Source organism: Trichoderma reesei (genome assembly GCF_000167675.1).
Source record: "Trichoderma reesei QM6a unplaced genomic scaffold TRIREscaffold_20, whole genome shotgun sequence".
Taxonomy (NCBI): domain Eukaryota; kingdom Fungi; phylum Ascomycota; class Sordariomycetes; order Hypocreales; family Hypocreaceae; genus Trichoderma; species Trichoderma reesei.
The window spans coordinates 193,446-213,809 of NW_006711167.1; the positions used below are offsets into that span (position 1 = coordinate 193,446).

Consider the following 20,364-nt stretch of genomic DNA (forward strand, 5'->3'; position numbering starts at 1 on the left):
CGCTGCAGACCGGCAGCAGACGGGCGACGGTGGCCGGAGCGCCACGGCGTTGGCTCTGGCCTGGCCGGCAGGGAAGATCCAGCTTCTCCACCGACTTCTACTCCCACTTGCACTTAGGGGTATAGCGGCGGCGTCTCTTGGTCTCCAATGCCTGGATCTGGGCCCTGTGCTTGACACATTGATTCTCCAGCTGCTGCTTTGCCTGCCTTTTCACTGGCTGGCGGCCCGTCTTACGGAGGAGTATAATTGCCCTGCCTTGCCCCCCCGGGTCGCCGTCAGGTGGTCTGCCCGCCGAACTCTGCATTCCCGAGGCTTGGAGACTATTAGTATCTAACTTCTCTGGGCTTTTATTCTTGTCAAAGCACGAGACTTCTTGTTCAACTCTTCTCCTCTTCCATCTTCACCTCTTCTGCCGAGTAAGTTTCCCTGTCTCGTGGTACTTCCTTTCATCACTACATCTGCTTCTTCTTGCACACTTGTTATCTGCTATCGGTGCCCCTCCCCCTCCTATATCGGCTTATCGTCTCGCGGGTTTACCTTTTCGTTGGTCGACGACGTCAAGCTAACCTGACAAACTTAGACCTCTTCTACCTTCACGACACCTTCAACTTCGCCTTTAGCCGCAACAATCAACCTCATTCAATCTTCACCATGGCTCCCCACGCTAGCGACTCGACTGCCGGCAACGGCGCTGCAACCTCCCGCTTCCACGCCTCTTCCACCGAGGCCGCCATCGCCGCCGAGAACGAATACGCCGCCCACAACTACCACCCTCTTCCCGTCGTCTTCGCCAAGGCCCAGGGCATCAATGTCTGGGATCCCGAGGGCCGCCACTACCTCGACTTCCTGTCTGCCTACAGCGCCGTCAACCAGGGCCACTGCCACCCCGAGCTCGTCAAGGCTCTCGTCGACCAGGCCTCGCGCCTGACCCTGAGCTCGCGCGCCTTCTACAACGATGTCTTCCCCAAGTGGGCCGAAAAGGTCCGCAACGTCTTCGGCTACGACATGGTGCTGCCCATGAACACCGGTGCCGAGGCCACCGAGACGGCCATCAAGGTTGCCCGCAAGTGGGCATACAAGGTCAAGGGCGTTGAGCAGGGCAAGGCCTTGGTCTTCTGCGTCGCCGAGAACTTTCACGGCCGAACTGTAAGTACCCTAAGTCTCGAGGAGCGAAACCGGGCCTTGGTTGCCACGACGCTCCAAGGGCTCTGGCTCATTGTTAGATGGCCTGTACTAACATGGTCTCCAGATGACCGCCATCACCCTGTCTACCGATCCCGAGTCCAAGGACAACTACGGCCCTTACGTCCCCAACATTGGCGCCACCTCTCCCTCCACCGGCAAGCCTATCCGTTACAACAATGTGGCCGACCTGGAAGAGGTCCTGGAGGCCCATGGAAAGGACACCGCCGCCTTCATCGTTGAGCCCATCCAGGGCGAGGCCGGTGTTGTCGTTCCCGACGACGACTACCTGCCCAAGGTGCACGCTCTTTGCAAGAAGCACAACGTCCTCCTCATCTGTGATGAGGTCCAGACCGGCATCGGCCGAACCGGCCGTCTGCTCTGCTCCGAGTGGGCCGGCATCAAGCCCGACATTGTCACTCTCGGCAAGGCCATCTCCGGAGGCATGTACCCCGTCAGCGCCGTTCTCAGCAGCAAGGAGATCATGCTGGTCGTTGAGCCTGGCACTCACGGTTCAACCTACGGCGGCAACCCCCTGGGCTGTGCCGTGTCCATCCGGGCTCTGGAGGTTCTCGAGGAGGAGAATATGACTGCCAACGCCGAGCGCTTGGGCCACATCTTCCGTGACGGCATAGCCGCCCTGAAGTCGCCCATCATCAAGACTGTCCGTGGCAAGGGTCTGTTGAATGCCGTTGTCATTGACGAGACTGCTACTTCTGGCCGAACTGCTTGGGATCTTTGCCTTTTGCTGAAGAGCAAGGGCCTTTTGGTAAGTCCCACGTCTGCCTATCAGGCATCTTTGCATCTGCTTTGGCATCTACGGCTGCCTTGTCTGCCTTGTCACCTGCTCCTCCATTACCCCTCTCTTGCCGTGGTCCTCTTGCTAACTGTCATCATGTAGGCCAAGCCAACCCACGGCGACATCATCCGATTTGCCCCTCCTCTGGTCATCACGGAGGAGGAGCTCAAGAAGGGCCTCAGCATCATCGCCGAGGCTCTGAAGGAGCTCCCCACCGCCCCTCAGGCCAAGGACCACTAGAGCGTTGACAGCTTCCCCACGACAGTGAGGGAAAAGGGAGGGGGGTGAGAGGGGGGGTTTTTTTCGACGGCGTACCGTCCTACGAGAAGTAGACGCAGCTGCCTCGTGAGCGCGAGCTCCGGGAATTATGAGGGCGACCCACGCGGAAAGAGAAGACGACGAATTTCCTTTCTGATTTACCACGTCAAACATATAAGATACCCAAGGGATGACCAGGACCGGTCATGAAGCAGCATAGGCACGGGAGCATGTTATTTTGGATTTTGCAACGGGACTTTTTGGTTCCCTTTCTGTTATTCTTGACTTTCTCTTTTCTAGATTGATCGTTTGGCGCCGGAAATGATCTTCTTTTCCCTGATCTGTTGGTCAGGTCGGACGATGTTTGTCCGCGGCGCAAATGGTGTAGGTAGTGTGACCCTGCTCGTTTCTGGTCGGGGGCAGAAGGGCGTATGAATGAGACGAGTTGAGGTCAAAAGATATGCTGGCAATGGATCCCTACCGTGAACGTATGCATTACTTTTACCGACATGCATGCTTCAACTACTACCTACATACTTCACCGCCGTGTAGGTGAATGCCATCGTCCCTGTCCAAGACGGTCCATTGCATGAAGGCGGAGTCAACTTTTCCGTTTGCAATTACTACCACAAAAGCGTATGCACTTATCCTTTTTGGCGTCGTCCTCTTGTCACTCAACTGACTGGGAGCGGCTCCGAACGGCACTTTTCAAGAACTGTGCAGGTACATTTGGCGCGGTCTACGTGTGCAGAAGCAGAGGCAGAAGCCAAAGCTGAAGCACAGACAGACATTGAGGTGCATCATACAGCTTGAGGCACCAAGGCAGAAAAGTAGGTACTAGTATGTTGTGCATGTTGCCAGAGTAGGTAATGGCCGAGCCTATAAGGAGATTCTAAAGGGGAGAGAGGGAGGGGGGGACATTTCTGCCTACAGCTCTGTGGGTATGTGCGTCTACGTCTACATTGACCTAGGTAGGTAGGTACCTGTGTTACTGGTTTATGGTATCGGATATAAAGATTGGATGTAAATAGTACTACCTATGCACTTTTGACATAGTACTGAGAACGGTATGTATCTATGTAAGGGGCTTGGAGATAGTACTAGTAGATTGTATGTGATGTGAAGATTGAGAATTTGATATCTGATTACCTTTTTTTGCCCTGCAGTGATTTGATAAGGCGGCAGTCGAGTATAATCGAGCCAGGCATAGCATAGCATAGCATAGCATAGCAGAAGCGTTTTTGCAGAGCGATAAGCTGAGCTTTCAGGACGGGTAGTACCAATCTTTGTGATCTGATAGGATGGAGGGCCTGGCTGGGTGCCTAGAGAGGAGAGAGATCCTGCATGGAACCTCGTTTACCTATATACTATATACTTTCATATGCAGGTGATGGTTACAGGGGTTGTAGGGTGTGGCAAGATGAGGTTATTGAAAGCGGGGGAGAGAGAGAGAGAGAGAGAGAGAGAGTACATTATGTATTGTGAAATGGAGGTAGTACGTGAGTTGAGTTCTGGAGTGTGTGATGGATGGTTGGGGTTGGTGTGACGATGTTGTGTGTGTGTGTGTGTGTGTGTGTATGTGTGGTGCTAGTATATGCAGGACTTGACTTACACGGGCATTGAGTAATACCTGACCTTGCCTACCTTGGACGCCAGAGGGTGACATCTCTCAGGTACTGGATTGCTCGGATATTGATAAGATTCAGACCATCCTTTCAGGTGCAAGTAATACATACGTTGTTGCATCTTGTGGTCGGTGATGGCAAATGGACTGCTGTGATAGGTTCGTGGCCGTGGCTCTCTGTTCGCCGGGGGAGGGGGGGGACGGATGCCTAGATTATGGGGAGCCGTGCGAGGTTACACTGCCCATCTGTGTGCGATGCTTTTCGCTTGCAATAGGTAGTACTTGATAGTGATGCCGTTTGGGCGTTTGCTATTGGATCGAGGTGGCCGTCTTGGTCGCGTTGGCGCCTTGTTCACCACGGGGGTTTTTTGTTTGCCGGTGAATGGAGATGCAGGGCGGCTGCTGAGAAGGTGTGTGTGTGTGTGTGTGTGTGTGTGTGTGTGTGTGTGTTGTGGTGTGAGGCTCAGAAGTGTTGTCGCATCGCAGGGTATGATAATACCGGATTGGTGTTGAAAAGTGACGGATTGTTCACACACTCGGGCTACTACCATGAAATGCCAGGTTGCATGTACGTATGTACGTGTAAACCTGCATGGAGGACTCAAAAGGCAGGGAGCCTGGCAGACCCAAGATGCCTCCTAAAGTGGCAAGCTCAGATTTGCCCATCTTCCTCGCCATCCGTTTCCCCCCCTGTTGCCAGGGGGGTGGGCAAGATGCGATTCCCAACGTGAGGGGTACATGGTCTATGACCCTGGCAAGACTGTCAGCCTGGCTGCTGTTGCGGCACGGAGGAGGATGCAGATCTTGTGGTCTCCTACCGACGTCATGTCATGCTGCGGCGGGCCTGGCGAACGTTTGGTGGTTTTCCACCCTCTGACGACGATGGACAAGCACGGAGGACATGGCCTGGATGATAGTACATGCTTTCGGACGTGGTCCTTCGTGATAGGATGCTGAGGGCAGGTGAGGAAGAAAGGGGTGGTGTTGCCCTGCGGAGTGCAGACCGGCTTATCAAGCTGAAGCCGCGCATTGATCGAGATGGCGGCGTATGCAGGGCGAGTTGGGAGGCCGTATGTACTGTAGCTGGGTTTAGTCTTTTGTTGACCGACTTGTGGTGAATCACGTCGGCTTGAGGGCATCGTCAGGTCAAGCCGGTTCACTTTCGTAATGCTTCCTTCATGCCAGCCGGCAAACAGGGAATAAGCCCATGCCTGTGAAGGCTGAGCCAGTCAAGCGGATCGTATTGGCGCTCAGCTGCTCCTCACGACGATCGGCGTCCCCTTCTCTTCAGTCACGGAGCGCCGCATCGGTGTAAGTCAAGCCAGTCAGTCACTCACTCAGCCGCATCGGACACAGACACAGCATGTTGCAGTGACACAAGACCGAACTGCACTGAAGCCGCGGTGCCTCCTTGAGCCGCTTCAGATCACGACGGCCGCGTTGTAACTTGAAATGGCTTCGAGGTACTTGCGCCCGCAGCACGGGAAGACGGTGCAGAAAGTGTACATGACGGGCCTGGTGTGGTGTATCGCCGTCCTTTCACCACCGCATCAATTACACGTGCTGGTTGCGCTGGTTGCCAGCAGCTCGACGGCGAGGGCAGCCAGATGCAGTAGCAGGGGAGAGGCGTAAAATCATCGCCGTGGCAGTGTCAGGTGATGAGGCAATGATTAATGCAATGTGATTTGAAGACAAGAATGATATCAGAGTCAGTGCTGAGGAAGCTGCCCTCTTGCTGACGATCTTTTCTCCTCCTCACCATCATCATCATTTCTTAGGAATCGCATCATGCAATCGATGGCCATGGGACCCTGTGCCTGTGATGTCAAAGGCCGTCCGCGTTGACCGAGACAAGCAGCAGGAAGCCAGGGTCAAGCCAACGGCCAGGATGCGGTGCATATGATGCCGGACATGGGCCATGAGACCGAAACGAAGAACCGCCTGCGCCTGGAAACAAGCTCCGTCGCTGCTAAAAATACGCGCTCGGTGCGACAAGAGTCCCCCTTCGCGTACAAAGTACAAGAGAGAAACAACCCGTATTCGTGACACCCACCGTTTCGAGCGTGGAACGAAGAGCACTGAGGGTTTGTTTGTTGCTCAACGCTAAGAAAAGCATACCCATGGCTGGCCGGGGTGTCTGGAGATGGCTTCGTCCCTGCTTGGGTAACCTTGGAACTCGATGCGCTGCCCTTTGTGTGAGCGTGCATGGTTGTGATCTGGTATACATAATTAGACACCGAGGACAAGCTGCATTAATTGTTTGTTGGTTGAGAGATTGTTGGGCGACAACCTTCAGGCTCTGTTTATAGCAGCGCTGCGACTCGGACTGTACTTGTGGACGCCAGACGTCCATGAGATGGTCCATGTTGTCTTTGAACAGACCAGGGGGTCGAAACTAGGTATTAGTAGTACATAGCAGCATCGCAGTTTGACGCAAAGAGGTGCATCAAGGAATTAGTATCTGCTGAAGCACACAAGTACAACCGACAACGTTTGTCAACGAGGAGGCTTGGAGCTGATCAGAATGCATACTCGCAGCGGTGCCTGCTTTGACGGCAGCTATTCCCGTCGCCCCCGAGACAGTAGGTACATGTGCCTCAGTATTATGCCACTTAATGACGGCTCATGTCTCACAAGGAGCGGACGATTGGCATCGTGAATATGACCAGTCAGGCCGGCCGGCTTGATTGGACGATGGGCAGGGCTCCCTTGAAAGAAGCGTGTCTCAGATTGCCTGGCAGCTGTTGGTGTCTCGATCCACACCCGTCCAGCAACGCAGGCGGTTGGCTGTGAATCGACAGAAAGTCGTCCAGGCGCAAAAGGCCAGGGTCAAGGCACGATCAAGAACTGGTAGTACATAGTAGAACGGTAAGAGAAAAGAAGGCAAATGCGGGGAAGCACAAGCTAGAAGCGAGGAGATGCTGGATCTAATGAACGAGGTTGTGAACGGATGAGCCATGGATGAGGTAGACAAGACGCAACAACTAAAGGTACTTTAAACCATGCACTTGAGAAGCAAGCTGCGAGTGCGGTGAGCCTAATCGAGGCCAGCCCGGGCCTTATCGGGGAGCATTCGTCCGGCAGAATCGCCCGCTTTTGGCGGTGGGCAAAGTATATACGTAATGAACCCTGCAGCTCCGAATGGTCAGACCTCTCGTACTCGGTATTGCGATGTGAGCCTGCCCAGGTGCTACAGGTTCCTACTAGGTACTACTACTACGCCTTGCCTGTTGTAAATGAACTACTGTACTTATTAATAATGCTACAGGTACTAGTATTAGGTGATAATACTTCCACTAACAGAGAAAGTGAGTTAGTAGGCACTTGTTGATGTGTTGACTCAACGTGACGGACGCCTCAGTTCATGGCGCCGCCTCCTTCAAGTAGCCGCCGGAAACAGCCCTTGCATGGACTTGTTGCCGCCTGGTACGAGTAGTACGCCATCAAGTCCAGCTGTAACGCATTACCAAAATTCATCCTGGAGGCAGCCGTGCTCTAAAAGAACAGAAACGAGGCAGTGCTTCTCCTCTTGACAAAGGCACGAGACATCGCTCGCTCACTCTGACTAGTAGTTCATTGTATCTAAGTAGGTACCTAGTAGTAGTTCCCTGTTGGTCGTGACTCTACTCGCCCACCTTGACCACCGAACAGGTCACGAAACGTCCATCCAATGGCCCTAACAAAGTCCTACTGTACATACAATGAAGACGAATGACCACCAGCAGCGAAGAGGAAAGAGTGGGTTTCAGGGTCCCCTCCAGCATCGTGTCTTGCGAGTGGAATTTCAGTGGAAGACGACAAAACGTCAAAAAGCTGGGCTGGTGGGTTGCGATCCGTCGACGCTACCTAATCAATCGGTGGGTACCTTGTGTACAATGTTCGTTGAACCATTTCCTCCCCGGCCGTTCATTCGCAGCACAATCACAAGAGGCAAGCTGCCAAAAATATTCCCGGGATTTGGTGATTCTTTGTTTGTCCTTGTTCATTGACAGGCGAGAGGCGCTAATCTCGTCTTGGTCTTGGTGGCTTGTTCTCCGTGGAGGTTGTTTGAATGCATGTCACTCCTACTAATACCTAAGAGTGCATCGGCACGGACAAGTCCTTTTTGGTGGCGTCAGTATGTACCTACCTAGGCAGTCGCTTGTCGTCGAGAGCAGACAAACTGATGGATGCATCAACAAAGACGGGCTGTTGTCCATATTGGGCTCTACGGAGTACTTCTGTACCTTGTGCCCAATTGTCCTTGACACAAGTTCCCTTTCCATGGCAACAAATAGATGTTCGTACCTCGCAACAAATACGAGTACGTCGATCAACCCAAAATGCTCTGCAACGACTCGCACGGATGCCGCAGCAGACGGGGATGCAGGCGCAGATGCAGATGCAAGACGCAAGCACGCCATTCTCGGTCAATGTTTGACAAAGCATTGGATTTCGCCTTCGACATCGACCTTCTAGGCAATTCCGAGGGGGGCCTCTGACCCATTGCTTCCATGTAGCTTCCAACACTTGACAAACCATTTTGCTTAAGCCATGACTGTGCTCAACGCCACCAAGCCGCAAGTCCCGGACGGGATGTACGTAGTCAGTCGTACGTAGCGTGTACCTAAACGCAATGATGCGAGTCTCTGCCAAATGCACGCCAGCCCGACTCACAGCCCAGCAGCTGCGAGCCGCCGACCCCGGACAAGCCAAGCCAGTCCTGAGCTAGGCGTGTCCTTGGGTTGATTGTTGTTGTTCAAGGTTCTTTGGGGTTCCCGTGGCTGGGATCAGCGATTTGACTCGGCAGTCCGATGGGACAAGAGAGAATGAGATAGCGGCAGGCTGCGGGACCCCAGAAAGGCGCGATAAGGGCGAGAGAAAAGGGTACATGTAGGGAAAGGGGGCCAGAGGGAAACGGCTGTCCTTGCATCCGGCGAGAGTCGGTCTGACGCCAATTTGCCCATGAGCAGCAAATGAGCAATGGTCAATGAGCGACGTTTCCTGTTATTGCTGTGCTAATAGTATGTATGCTGGAGGCCGTTATCGCTGCTGGCTGGCTGGCTGGCTGCTGGATGGCGGTTGTACATATCTTGGTTCGTCACGTTCTTATCTCGAGGTCGGGTGTGCATCACGTCCCTTGTCGAGTCTTGCCGCGCTGCATTATCGCAATTGGACGTGAGCAGCTCGGAGTACTCCGTTTGCCTATTGCCTACCTGGACGCTCCGACCGATTCATCAATGTCCATCAATAATAGCTTCCGGTCTTGATATTAATATCGAGCCTGACCAAAGTAGGACCTACTCGTACATACATAGGTAAGGTATGCATGCGCTTGCAGCACCCTCTTTGTCTGCCTGACGGCATCCTTATCGCGCTGCCAGTCGACGACGATTGGCCTCTTCATTTGCGATGCAGTTCCCGCGTATCCGCACGTGCACAAGCGCAGGACATGAATAGTAAGTACCTACAGAACACGCATGCTAGCAGTACTGCCTTCAACGCTACGTCCTGCTAAAGCAATGTTAAGAGGTACCTAGGTTTGAAAAGCGGCAGCAGTGTTGATATTGCAAGCTGCTTCTCTGGTGGCGCCTTGTAGTATGGAGTACATCATGATGATGATCATGATGATTCCTCTTCTTCTCGAACGCCGCTCAGCACAATGGCTCGTAACCGCTTCGGGCCTCGATCACCGCTCCCTGGCCAAGTGCCGCCGGGTGTCCTGCAGGTACCAGGCCATGTGACATGGGACCCAATAACGCGTGCGTTCCGCGGGGAAGCCTGTTAGGGGTGTACTTGCACTGTACTTTGTACCCGCTACAAGCTCCCGAGAGTGTCCTCAAGTCCAGCGCAGCTCGCACCTACGAGTACAGGTACAGCTACTACATGTAGTAGTGGTACGAAAAGCGGCATCAGCGTGAACCTCAGAATCTCATGAACTGGCAGTTGAACGGGAAGTCGCTTGACGTGTGGGACCCGCCGGCTTAGCGCCCAGGACGCCGGCCCTTGTGGCCTTTCTGTCCAGCTGTCCAGCGTCACTCTGCCGCGGTCGGGCTGAGGTCAAGTGCAGCGCTACCTATCGACCCCAATCGCTTCGGTTCGCCGAGGTACCGGTACGAGCAGATTGCGGCGGATTGCGGCACCGACCCCCTGCGCTGATGCGCTCTGGCAGCCACGGTCCAGAGGTCGCCAGGTTCCCGGTACCTGCGCTGTCACGCCCGTTGAGCCCGCGACGCCCAGGTCGCTCTACAAAGGAGCATCACGAGCCCCTTCAGCGGTCATTCAGCACTTGACCGAGCCTGTTGAGGTGCAGTGACCTTCCGATGAGCGGTGCGTGTGAGTGCGTGTGAGTCCGAGTACCTCTGACTGCTGCTCTGCTCTGCTCTGCTCTACTGCTTCGTGTGCCTACGACCTGCGCCATCCACTCCCATCGTCTCGCCATCGCCCGTCTTTTTTTCTTTCCCTCCCTCTGACCCTCCCTGCTTCTCGCGCTCTTCTTTCTCTTCTTCCTTTCCTTCTTATCAATCCGGCCTTGTCCATAATCTTACTGTACCTTGCCTACCTCTACTCTCTGTTAGAACTTCTTTCGCCGCCCTTCCGCCTTCTTGCCGCTTCCAAAGCTTCTTCGACTCCTCCTCCTCCTCCTCCTCTCCGCCCTATCGCCTCATCATCTGACCACCCCCGATCTGGGACCCTCGGATCGATCACAGCTTGTGCGTCCACCAGTTCTTGGTCTGGTCGGTCCTGTCAACACAAGTCTGGCTGGCGCTTTTTCGCCCCTCAAAGGCAAGACAACGGCTCCAAACCCCCCCGTCCAGCCCGCCTTTGTCTCCCTAGCCGGGCCTTGTGGCGGCGGTACCTACACCGTGCTATCTCGGTCTCAGCCTGTGGCCGCCGTGCATTATCTCGCTCCTTGTACCGGGCCTCTGCTGCATGGCTGCATTGCATGGGCGACAAGCTCCAGAGCCAATAACGCACCCCGGCCGCCCTCGTCTCCATCTGCATCACTGCGCTGCTGCAGCCTCTTGAAAGCCTCCCACGCAAACGCCCCGCAAACCCAGGCGCCCATCAGGGTGGACGCTCTGCTCTGCTCTGCTCTGCTCTGCCTGCCTGCGCTGCCGCTCCGAGTCATCTTCTTCGAGTCGTCGTCCTGCAGCTTCCTGTGGCTACTGCTGGAGCTAAGGCGACCGCGCGCCGTCAAGGTATCCATCCAGGTGCATCTCGTCTCGTCTGATTCCCACCTCTCGCCGCTGCGCAAACCCCAAGTCGACAAGCGCTGGGCTGCTTGGGTCCGGTTCCGAGAGAGCCTGCGAGCAAGCAAGCAAGCAAGCAAGTACCAGGTTGCGACGACTTGGAGCCGTGCTCGTGCCAAGTACCGAGGCCGTCATTCTCTCCTCGAGTTGACAGTGTTAGTCACGCCCTCCCCCCATCCTTGTCACCCCCAGCTTGCAGCAGCAGCTATCATCCCTTCCGATCCCCAACCCGACCACAGTCAGGATCCTCCTGCACGCCGGCGCTCGTCTGACTCGGCTCGCTCCCCTGGCCTTCTCACTGCCTTTGTTTTTTTGTTTTTGCTGGCTGCTTCCGTCTTCTTTTCTTTTCTTTTCTTTCCTCTTTATCCCCTCTCCTCCTTGTTTCGTCCCTTGGCCGTCTTCGTCCTTGGCCCTTTTCGCGGTCGACGCCGTGCCTCGACTTCATTGCTAACCTCCGTCACCATCGACCTCTAGCGACCCTCGTCGATCGTATATGCTACATCATCTTCACCCTATCGGATACCTGCCGCCTGCCTCATACTAGTCATCGACTTTCCCTTCTGGGCCTTCGATTCCTGCTACACCGACTTCCCATCTCGTTTCATCTTCCTTAGCCCGTTCGCCATATAGCCCTGTCTCGTCGCGTCTCGCCTCGTTGCGCCTTTCTACTTCTTCTTCGCCAATCCTTCTCCCCGTCCGAAGCTTCGTTCGTCCGAGTTTACATGACAACCTCGCTCGACGGCAAACTCCCTCGAACCTTGTGAGCCCCCGGGCTGTGACCGACCTCGCTCCTCTTCCTGCCACCGACAACGTTATACAGGAAGTCATGGCGAGCCGACAGGACACTTCCTCCCTCGGCTCCCGGCGGTCGGGTGGACGGAACGTAGGCCAGTTTGTCATCGACAAGGAGATTGGCAAAGGTAGCTTCGCCCAGGTGTATATGGGCTGGCAAAAGGTGCGATACCCTCTCCCCTAGCCGCTGTGGTTTCACCAACCAGTTTGCTCTCCGCCGCCGTCAAACGGTGTACCCTCGCGATGCCATCAAGCTGCCTCTTCTTCAGTCATCTCCCACAGCCAAGCTCAAGGCTTCATGCCTGACCTGTCGCCACACCTCAAGGAGACCCCTCTTTGCTTTGACCTGCTTCCGCTCTGTGGCAATGTGTACGCTAACCATGCTCCGCATCTACCAGGACACGAGAGCTGCCGTGGCCATCAAATCCGTCGAACTAGATCGCCTGAACAAGAAGCTGAAAGAAAACCTATATGGCGAAATCCAAATCCTCAAGACCCTTCGGCATCCGCACATCGTTGCCCTCCATGACTGTCTCGAATCCGCCACGCACATTAACCTCGTCATGGAATACTGCGAGCTCGGTGACCTTTCCCTCTTCATCAAGAAACGTGACAAGCTCATCACCCACCCTGCCACCCACGACATGGCCCGCAAGTACCCCAGCACCCCCGATGCTGGCCTGCACGAAGTCGTCATCCGGCATTTCCTCAAGCAGCTGGCGAGTGCCCTGGAGTTCCTACGGAGCAAAAACTACGTCCACCGCGATGTCAAGCCGCAGAACCTGCTGCTGCTGCCCTCGCAGGCATTTAGGGAACAGCGAAACCTCCCCATCATGGAGGCCAGCCAGGACTCGTTGATACCAATGTCCGGCATCGCCTCCCTGCCTATGCTCAAGCTTGCTGATTTCGGCTTCGCCCGTGTATTGCCCGCGACGTCTCTCGCCGACACTCTTTGCGGCTCGCCCCTGTACATGGCCCCGGAGATCCTCCGTTACGAGCGGTACGATGCCAAGGCCGACTTGTGGTCCGTCGGGACTGTCCTGTACGAAATGATATCCGGGAGGCCCCCGTTCCGCGCGCGAAATCATGTGGAACTTCTGAGGAAGATAGAAGCTGCCGAAGACGTCATCAAGTTCCCCAGAGACATCCCCATCACGCCCGAACTGAAAGCCCTAGTAAGAAGCCTACTCAGGAGGAACCCCACGGAGAGGCTGCCGTTTGAGGACTTCTTCTCCCACCCCATCGTCGTCAACGAGATCCCCGGGCTGGTGGAAGACGACGTTCCAAGGCCCGCTAAGCGCGAGCTGAGGACGATCCCCCAAGGAGAGGCTACCGCTCCATCACCACGCGTTGGCTCTCTGCGGAACGGGACGTTTGAAGCCACGCCTGCCAGGTCGTCTCGGGAAGCGCTGCCTCGGTCGTCACCATTGACAGAAAGCCCCAGCGAGGGTCGAAATAGGCCGCCGTCTGGTGAGTATCACCGTCGGCCAAACTCACCCCGGGAGGCTGGAGCTGGCCTAGGCATTCAGCGCCCAACAGTGCCCCATGCCGTATCCATGCCCAACCATCCACGGGTGTCCAAGACGTCCCTTCAAAACACCTCGCCGCCTTCGGCCCTCAGCCAAGACATGCGCAAGGCTCGAGTGCCGAGCGGCAAGGCTCTCACGGACGAAGAGGAAAAGGCCGCCCAAGATGTCATGTTCGAGAGAGACTACGTCGTTGTCGAGAGGAGGCACGTCGAGGTCAACGCGCTGGCAGACGAGCTGGCCGCCAACGAGAAACTGGCATCGCAGAGTCCCACGTCACTGCGGTCGAAGCAGCTGGCTCGGCACTTTTCGCAGCAGGGCGCGCCGACTTCGACCACGGGAGCCGTCGCCGCTCCCACGTCGCGGACGCAGCTTGTGGCGCAGGGTCGAGCTCCCCCAGATCGCCGCTCGTCGTACGAGAAGGCGCTGTCTGCGAGCCCCGGATCGGCTTCGAGCGCCATCACCAAGGCCATCCAAGATGCCAGTCTCCGTCTCTTTGGCGTCAGGGTGCCCATCCGCACCAAAGGACAGTCCCCGCCATCCTACCTGCCATACCCGGCCTATCCGACGCCGCCGACCTCGGCCGGCCTGCTTGGGGACGGGAAGAGCATTGCTTCGGAGGATGAAGACGCCCGCTCCGCGCAGGCCATTGAAGACTTTGCCACCCGGAGCGACTGTGTGTACGGATTCGCCGAGGTCAAGTATAAGCAGCTTGTCCCCATGGCGCCATCCACAGACCACGGGCTGGGCGGCGTTGGGGCTGACCAGATGTCTGTGGACGACGACGGACTGACAGCCGAGGCCGTCGTGGCCCTCTCCGAAGAGGCCCTGGTCCTCTATGTAAAGTCGCTTTCTCTCCTGGCACGGGCCATGGACATTGCCAGCATCTGGTGGTCCAAGAAGAGCAGAGGAGACGTCGCTTCCGGCCTGTCGGCTGTTGTCTCTGAATCCATAGTTCAGCGCATCAACGCCGTGGTCCAATGGGTTCGGCAGCGCTTCAACGAGGTCCTCGAGAAGTCCGAAGTTGTCCGCCTCAAGCTCATTGAAGCCCAAAAGTTGCTCCCAGAGGACCATCCGAGCCACCCGTCGAATCAAGGCATGGAGTCGCACCTGTCCGCCGCAGGATCGGGCATGGACCAGGTCTATCTCACACCAGGCATCACGGCTGAAAAACTCATGTACGATCGGGCCCTTGAGATGAGCCGCGCCGCGGCCATTGATGAGGTGACGAATGAGAACCTGCAGGGCTGTGAGATTTCATACATCACCGCCATTCGCATGCTTGAGGCCGTCTTGGACAGCGGTGACGACGCAGGCCTTGGGAGGACTAAGGAGAGCTGCAGCGACCTGGAGAGCGATGAGGAGGCTCATATTCGGAAGAGTAAGTGTCATCACTCCGATGCGTTTTCTCTTTCACATCAAGCAACAGCTAACATGACTCCAGTGATTTCCATGATCACTAGCCGGCTTTCCATGGTCCGCAAGAAGCAGCATATGATTGCCGAGGCGAACAGCAAGACACAGCCACTGACCCGTCGACGAAGCGGCGATGTCACGCCTCGCAGTCCTCTCTCACAGACGTCAACTTGAGCTCATCACCAAAGGAAAAACTGGTGCCAAACAACATTTGAAGCAAGACTCATCAGTCACGATACGATAAACAACAGGAAACCACTTACAAACACTGGAAGCCTCACGGCTGGACATTGATTTGGACGATCCCAGTACTTTTGCCCGAGGTCCAATAGACCTCTTGATCTCATGATTCTTTTTTTTTCCTTTTTCTTTTTTTCTGGGTTATTGTCTTTTCAAAGGCGTTTAGGGAAGCTGGACAAACAGGCACACAACAGAATCCCCGCTCAGGTAATGGAAGCGGGCGTTTGGGGGTGATTTTCCACATCTCATGGTTTGAAGGTTTAGGGGATCCATGGCCAGGCGTTTGTTTGCTTGACTCGCTTTCACTTTTCCAGCCGGAGCATGGCTGAAGTTTCTTCATTTCGTTTTACGATTATAGTTCATTCACAATCAGTGGACAGCAGCTGCGAGCCAGCGGAGACACCAAGTCGAGAAGGGGCTGAGATGGAGGCTTTCACCCTCTCTACCTACCTCTTCAGTGCTTGTCTCTTTTTCATCATACGGTCTAGTTACCTACGTTGACCTATAGCTCTGTTTTATTCTACTTTATTGTTCTGATTCAGGGATCTATTTGATGTTTTCTTTGGGGGGGTCACGGGTAAGGGCACAAGGGTTCGGATGGAACTACGGAAACCTTTATCTGTTTTCATATGGCCGCTTTTGAGGAGGTCATGGGTAGCGGTGGGATCGGGCATGGGCGAGGACTGGTTCTTGTGCGAGTATCTGTACGAGTTTAGATTGGTGCGTTCAGCGCGTAACCTAGTCCATGGTACCAATACCATTGCTGCCGCTTGAGGAGAGCCGTGTCTGTTCCCGTGTTGAGTGATTTGTGTTTGTACGGTTTGCTTTGTTTGAGCTGCGTTTTGAGAATTGCTCGTGAATGAGATGTCGACGTTTGTATGCGTGTCCTGTGCCGAAACCCATTCACCTTGAACAACGGGAGTCTCCAGAACAGACGCTTTTGCATGCTGAAAAGACGGAGTAATTGTCTTTAGCTGTTCATTTGATTTCTTCAAAAAAAAAAACCCAAAAGATCCGAAGCATGAACGGTGCTTTTATCAGGAACTGATTCTCCAGTCTTCCATCCCAGCAGCAGGCAGCAATCTATCTCACGCCTCATCCATCCCTTAGACAAAGTACCCTCACAATGACACGAAACGGCAACAAGTCCACATCAGCTCTCCTCGTCGCAATAAGCAACGCCTCTGCCGCCCGCCACAAACATTCCCTCTCCTCCTCCTCCCCCCTTCAGAAAGATGTAGAAGAGATCCTTTGCTCTCGAGCATATCGCAAAGAAGAGGAAGACGTCTTCAAACCCGTGCAGCTGTGTGATATTGTCCACGAAGAAGAAGAAGAAGAGAAAGAAGAAGAAGAAGAAGAAGCAGAGATTGAAACACAGGCCAAAAAAGCACAGCTTCATAAAAAGAGTCTTTGGGAATGGCACATGAAGCGATACAAGTCTTCCCTAAAGAACCAACTCTCAAGGGCCCAAGTCGACGACGCAGTTCTCCGTCTCATAGACCACTACCTCCTCCGCTGCACATCCAACACCCCTCCTACATCCTCATCCTCCGAAAACGACCCCCTATCTACCCTAGGCAACAAAATCGACTCCCTATGGAGCGCCAACGAAACACGCATCCGCGCCTCTCTCCCGCGCTACTTCGAAGGCTACCCCGTCCGAGACCGCATCCAGCCCCCGCTCTTCCACCCCCAGAGAAGCCAGAAGCCTTCCGGCCTGGGAGACTGCCTGCAGTGTCTCGCAAAGGGCCTGCCGTGCTCAATGAGCGTGCAGGCGACGGGGAGCGGGGAGGGCGTCTTGCGAGGGGGTTGTAGGAGGTGCGTTGCGGAGGGGGAGCGCTGCATTATTGAGCATGATGAGGTGCTGGAGGAGGAGGAGGATGGCGAGCGAGATGTCAAGGAAAAGGTTGGAAAGAAGAGGGAGGAGAAGAGCGGTTTGTGGGACTGGTGGGATGGAGTGCCGGATAGGGATCGGGATGTCGATTCGGTGGCGGAGGCGATTGAGTTGTGGGAGAGGCGGCGAAAGGGCATCAGGCTCGAGTTGATAGGGAGCCGTATGCTCTGGGTTGAATCCAGGGGCTTTGCGCCACGAGGAATAAATCAAGATGAGTGACTGACAGGTGAAGGTTAATTGCAGGTTCACCCTTGCTCTCAAGATACGCAACATGCCCTTGTATGATTCTCATGGAGAGTGTCCATTGATTTGCCATGTGTCATTTTAAAGAGAAAACTTCCTGTATATTTGCGGGCACCTAGAGACAAGCGTGATTCGAACGCGTGTAAGCGGAGCAAGTCCTTGCCAAGGAATTTCATCAGCTTAGGGACTTGCTTGTGCCAAACAGAGAGGGACCTAATATCGACTGGCCATCTGTCAACCTGTTTCCATGATTCATCCCTTGTCATCCATCAGATACGAGAGCACCAGGTGCCGTACCTTGCCTCCAAATAACATCAGACCTCCTCAGCCATATTTGCTCTGATGTTCTGCGACTAGAGAAACCCGACATCTGAAATCATTCCTCGAAAAAACGTTACACTCATACATATCACTCACATCTCGCAAGGTTCACACCTGCGTCGGGGCATTGCCAGCTTTTGTCTTCTTAGACGTCACGGCTTCCCTTAGCTTCAGGGTCTTCACTTTCCACAATCGCCTGCATGGTATCGGTCAGAAACTTGGCATTCAGCCGCTTCAGTTCCGCCAGCACTTCTTCTCTGCGACGCTCGTTGCGTACCTGCTTCAAGTGCCTGTTGAGGTTGGGAAGAGGAAGCTGGAGCACGTCACAAATTCGTAGCTGGCGAGAAGTCAGGATCCGGATTTCTGATTTGCGATTCTCATCTTTACCATCAGGCTGCGGCGTCACAAAGCCCTGTTTCGCATTGTGGTTGACATCTGGGGTTTCCGTTGTCAGTTGAAGCTTGGGGGTCAGCGGACCAGATCCGGGGGGTGAAGACAGTCCTGGCAGTGATTCCAATTTGGCCGCTTGGCCGCTCTCCTGAGCATTTCGAAAGTGTCCCGATGTCTCAACGCAGGGTAGTGAGCTCCGTCTAATAGACCCAAGGCTACTACCACTGGAAGTAGTAGCAGAAGCTTTGGCAGGTGTTGCAGCGGGTGAGAGGGGCTGAAGACTGGCCAAGTCCCAGGGCATCGGCTTGAGGTGAGTATCATCATCAGTCAGCTCTGTTTGACATCGTCTATCAAGCCTCTGGAAGAACTCGACGTGTTTCTGCGGGGTGCAAAACCAATCGTGGCGCTCTGCCTCTGCAGCAGTCATCCTGTTCATCGGGGCCAGTTGGAGACATCCCAAGACGAAGTTCTGGCCCTCTGGGGAGCGCTTTGGCGAAACCTCTACAAGCATTGTCTTGACCATCTTCTCAACGGAGACTTGATTCTTGCGAGCCAGGCTTCCAAAGCAATCCACGTCAAAGGTAAGCATTCGCAGTGTGATGAGGCCAAGGGACCACATATCAAGCGCAGGCGTTTGAGCCTCCGCGGCCGAAAAGAAGACCTCCCTGAGATGATTTACGCATTAGCCAAACTTTCGCTTTCTCTAGCAATGAAGGTACGCGGGACTTACGGAGCCTTGTACTCAAATGTGCCAATATCGGTCATCATTCGGCTGCGGCGAGGAACGGCGCAAGCTCCAAAGTCTGACAGCATGATTCGATGGTAGGCTATCTTGGGCGAGTATGCCAGCAGGATGTTCTCCGGCTTCAAGTCCCTGTGGATGATGCCTTTCTTGTGAAGATAAGCGAGGCCGCGGACAACCTGTCGAAGTAGAACTCTGCAATCAATCTCTGGAATGTACTCATGGCGGTTGATGAAGGAGACAAGATCACCACCCGCGGCAAGCTCTGTGAAAATGTACCTGAGGCGTCAATTAGTATTCTGTCGTTGGCAGTTCAGTCGGTGCGCGAGGTCCTACTCACAGAGAGTGGGGAGAAACAACGGCGTCAACGTAGGGCAGGATGTTGGGCTAGCAAAAGTTAGCATCATGCGGTCGTCGGTCTGTATCAAGCGCACTCACGTGTCTGAGCTGTCGGAGGACATCAATCTCCTGTAGCTTTCGGTAAACCTCTTCTCGCGGCATCTTTCCATCCTGCTTGGCCAGATTGACGACCTTACAGACCAGCTGCCGCTTGGTCTCGGCTTCGATGGCCAAGTAGACGGCTCCCTCTGCACCGCTGCCGAGGCATCGTGGGGTAATGAGATACTCATCTTGGAAAGTCTGTACTTGTCAGATGGGGGGCACCTTGATGGTCATCGTGTGGGGGGGACAAACCTGGCATTCTTCTGTCTGGATGGCCGTCAGCGGCCTGGTAGGCGGCTTTCGAGGTTGGCGGAAGAGAAACTTCCAGTGAGGTTGAATCTCAATGACATCGCCGTCTTCCAAGAGATACCCAGACGAGATCTCTGGACCGATGCCAATGAGCTGGCCGTTGACAAACGTTCCGTTGACGGACTTGCGGTCCCTGACGTAGACGTGGTTGACGGATGGTTCATAGACAATCACGTAGAATTCACAGTGATTTCGTGAAGCAAAGTTTTCTGCATCATTCTGGAGACAGAGAGCGCTGCAAAGTATCAGTCATGGCCTTCAGACATGAAGTCTCGAGTCGCTCGCATACTTGGCAACTGGATCTCGTCCAATCCTGAAGATTTCCTGCTCCTAGATGGGAAGATCTTCGATAGGCTGATCACTGATGCGTCTGTCAACGAAGCGGACATACGCGGCGGGCATTTCAAAGTCCTCGTCATCACGCTGATCTGCAGTGGCTGGTACGATCTCCATGGTGGTGATCCGATTGGCGAGTGTCAAGGTGAAGATGATTAAAGGCGATATCAGGGTCAAGGCGAAGGTGAGAATCCAAGGCGAAGGTGAGAATCAAGGGCAAAGGTGAAGTACAAGGTTCAGATATAGCGCAGGGACGAGAAGCCGGTCAAGCGACCAGAGAGACTTGACGAGTGCACCTTGGAAGAGGAAGAAGTTTCAGAAATTCGCGAGATTGGCTTTCCTGTTCTTTGCTCAGTGGTGTTGCTACCCTGGACACTCCTAGGCAGGACCAACTCACAATGCCCCCATCTCGCTCCTGCCTTCTTTCTTCAACTTTCACGGCGAGGTTCACAGTGCGATCACAGTGTTGCACATCAAATAGCACGGTATGAGCGCAGATTACATAAGTGAGCTCGAGCAAGCACGGACCCCAGTTACGCCACGTGATGCGCGGGGGGTTTGTGCCCTACAGCAGCCTTGTCAAAGTGCTTGAAATTCCCCCGCCCTCTCGAAAGTTCCT

At 54.7% G+C, this 20,364-nt stretch overlaps 4 protein-coding genes across 4 annotated transcripts; 3 read left to right on the forward strand and 1 right to left on the reverse strand.

Annotated features, from left to right (window-relative positions):
• Positions 1 to 594: 594 nt before the first annotated feature.
• TRIREDRAFT_80716 (ornithine aminotransferase) lies at positions 595 to 2,221 on the forward strand (the record flags this gene model as incomplete). Its single annotated transcript, XM_006967932.1, has 3 exons — positions 595 to 1,146; positions 1,250 to 1,951; positions 2,084 to 2,221. The coding sequence occupies exons 1-3, from the start codon at positions 652 to 654 to the stop codon at positions 2,219 to 2,221; spliced, it is 1,335 nt and encodes a 444-aa protein (XP_006967994.1). The 5' UTR covers positions 595 to 651.
• A 9,700-nt stretch (positions 2,222 to 11,921) lies between these two features.
• On the forward strand, positions 11,922 to 15,527 carry TRIREDRAFT_123313 (uncharacterized protein; the record flags this gene model as incomplete). The annotated part of the gene is made up of 3 exons (XM_006967933.1): positions 11,922 to 12,050; positions 12,286 to 14,794; positions 14,858 to 15,527. 3 exons carry the CDS (start codon positions 11,922 to 11,924, stop codon positions 15,001 to 15,003), a joined length of 2,784 nt encoding a protein of 927 aa, XP_006967995.1. The 3' UTR covers positions 15,004 to 15,527.
• A 668-nt stretch (positions 15,528 to 16,195) lies between these two features.
• Positions 16,196 to 17,182, forward strand: TRIREDRAFT_110403 (uncharacterized protein; the record flags this gene model as incomplete). Its single annotated transcript, XM_006967934.1, has 1 exon — positions 16,196 to 17,182. One exon carries the CDS (start codon positions 16,196 to 16,198, stop codon positions 17,180 to 17,182), a length of 987 nt encoding a protein of 328 aa, XP_006967996.1.
• A 1,006-nt stretch (positions 17,183 to 18,188) lies between these two features.
• Positions 18,189 to 19,739, reverse strand: TRIREDRAFT_66950 (uncharacterized protein; the record flags this gene model as incomplete). The annotated part of the gene is made up of 6 exons (XM_006968001.1): positions 18,189 to 18,582; positions 18,648 to 18,938; positions 19,000 to 19,046; positions 19,098 to 19,298; positions 19,353 to 19,644; positions 19,699 to 19,739. Coding segments are annotated over 6 exons (1,266 nt in total), but the record flags the coding sequence as incomplete, so codon positions are not given.
• Positions 19,740 to 20,364: the final 625 nt, after the last annotated feature.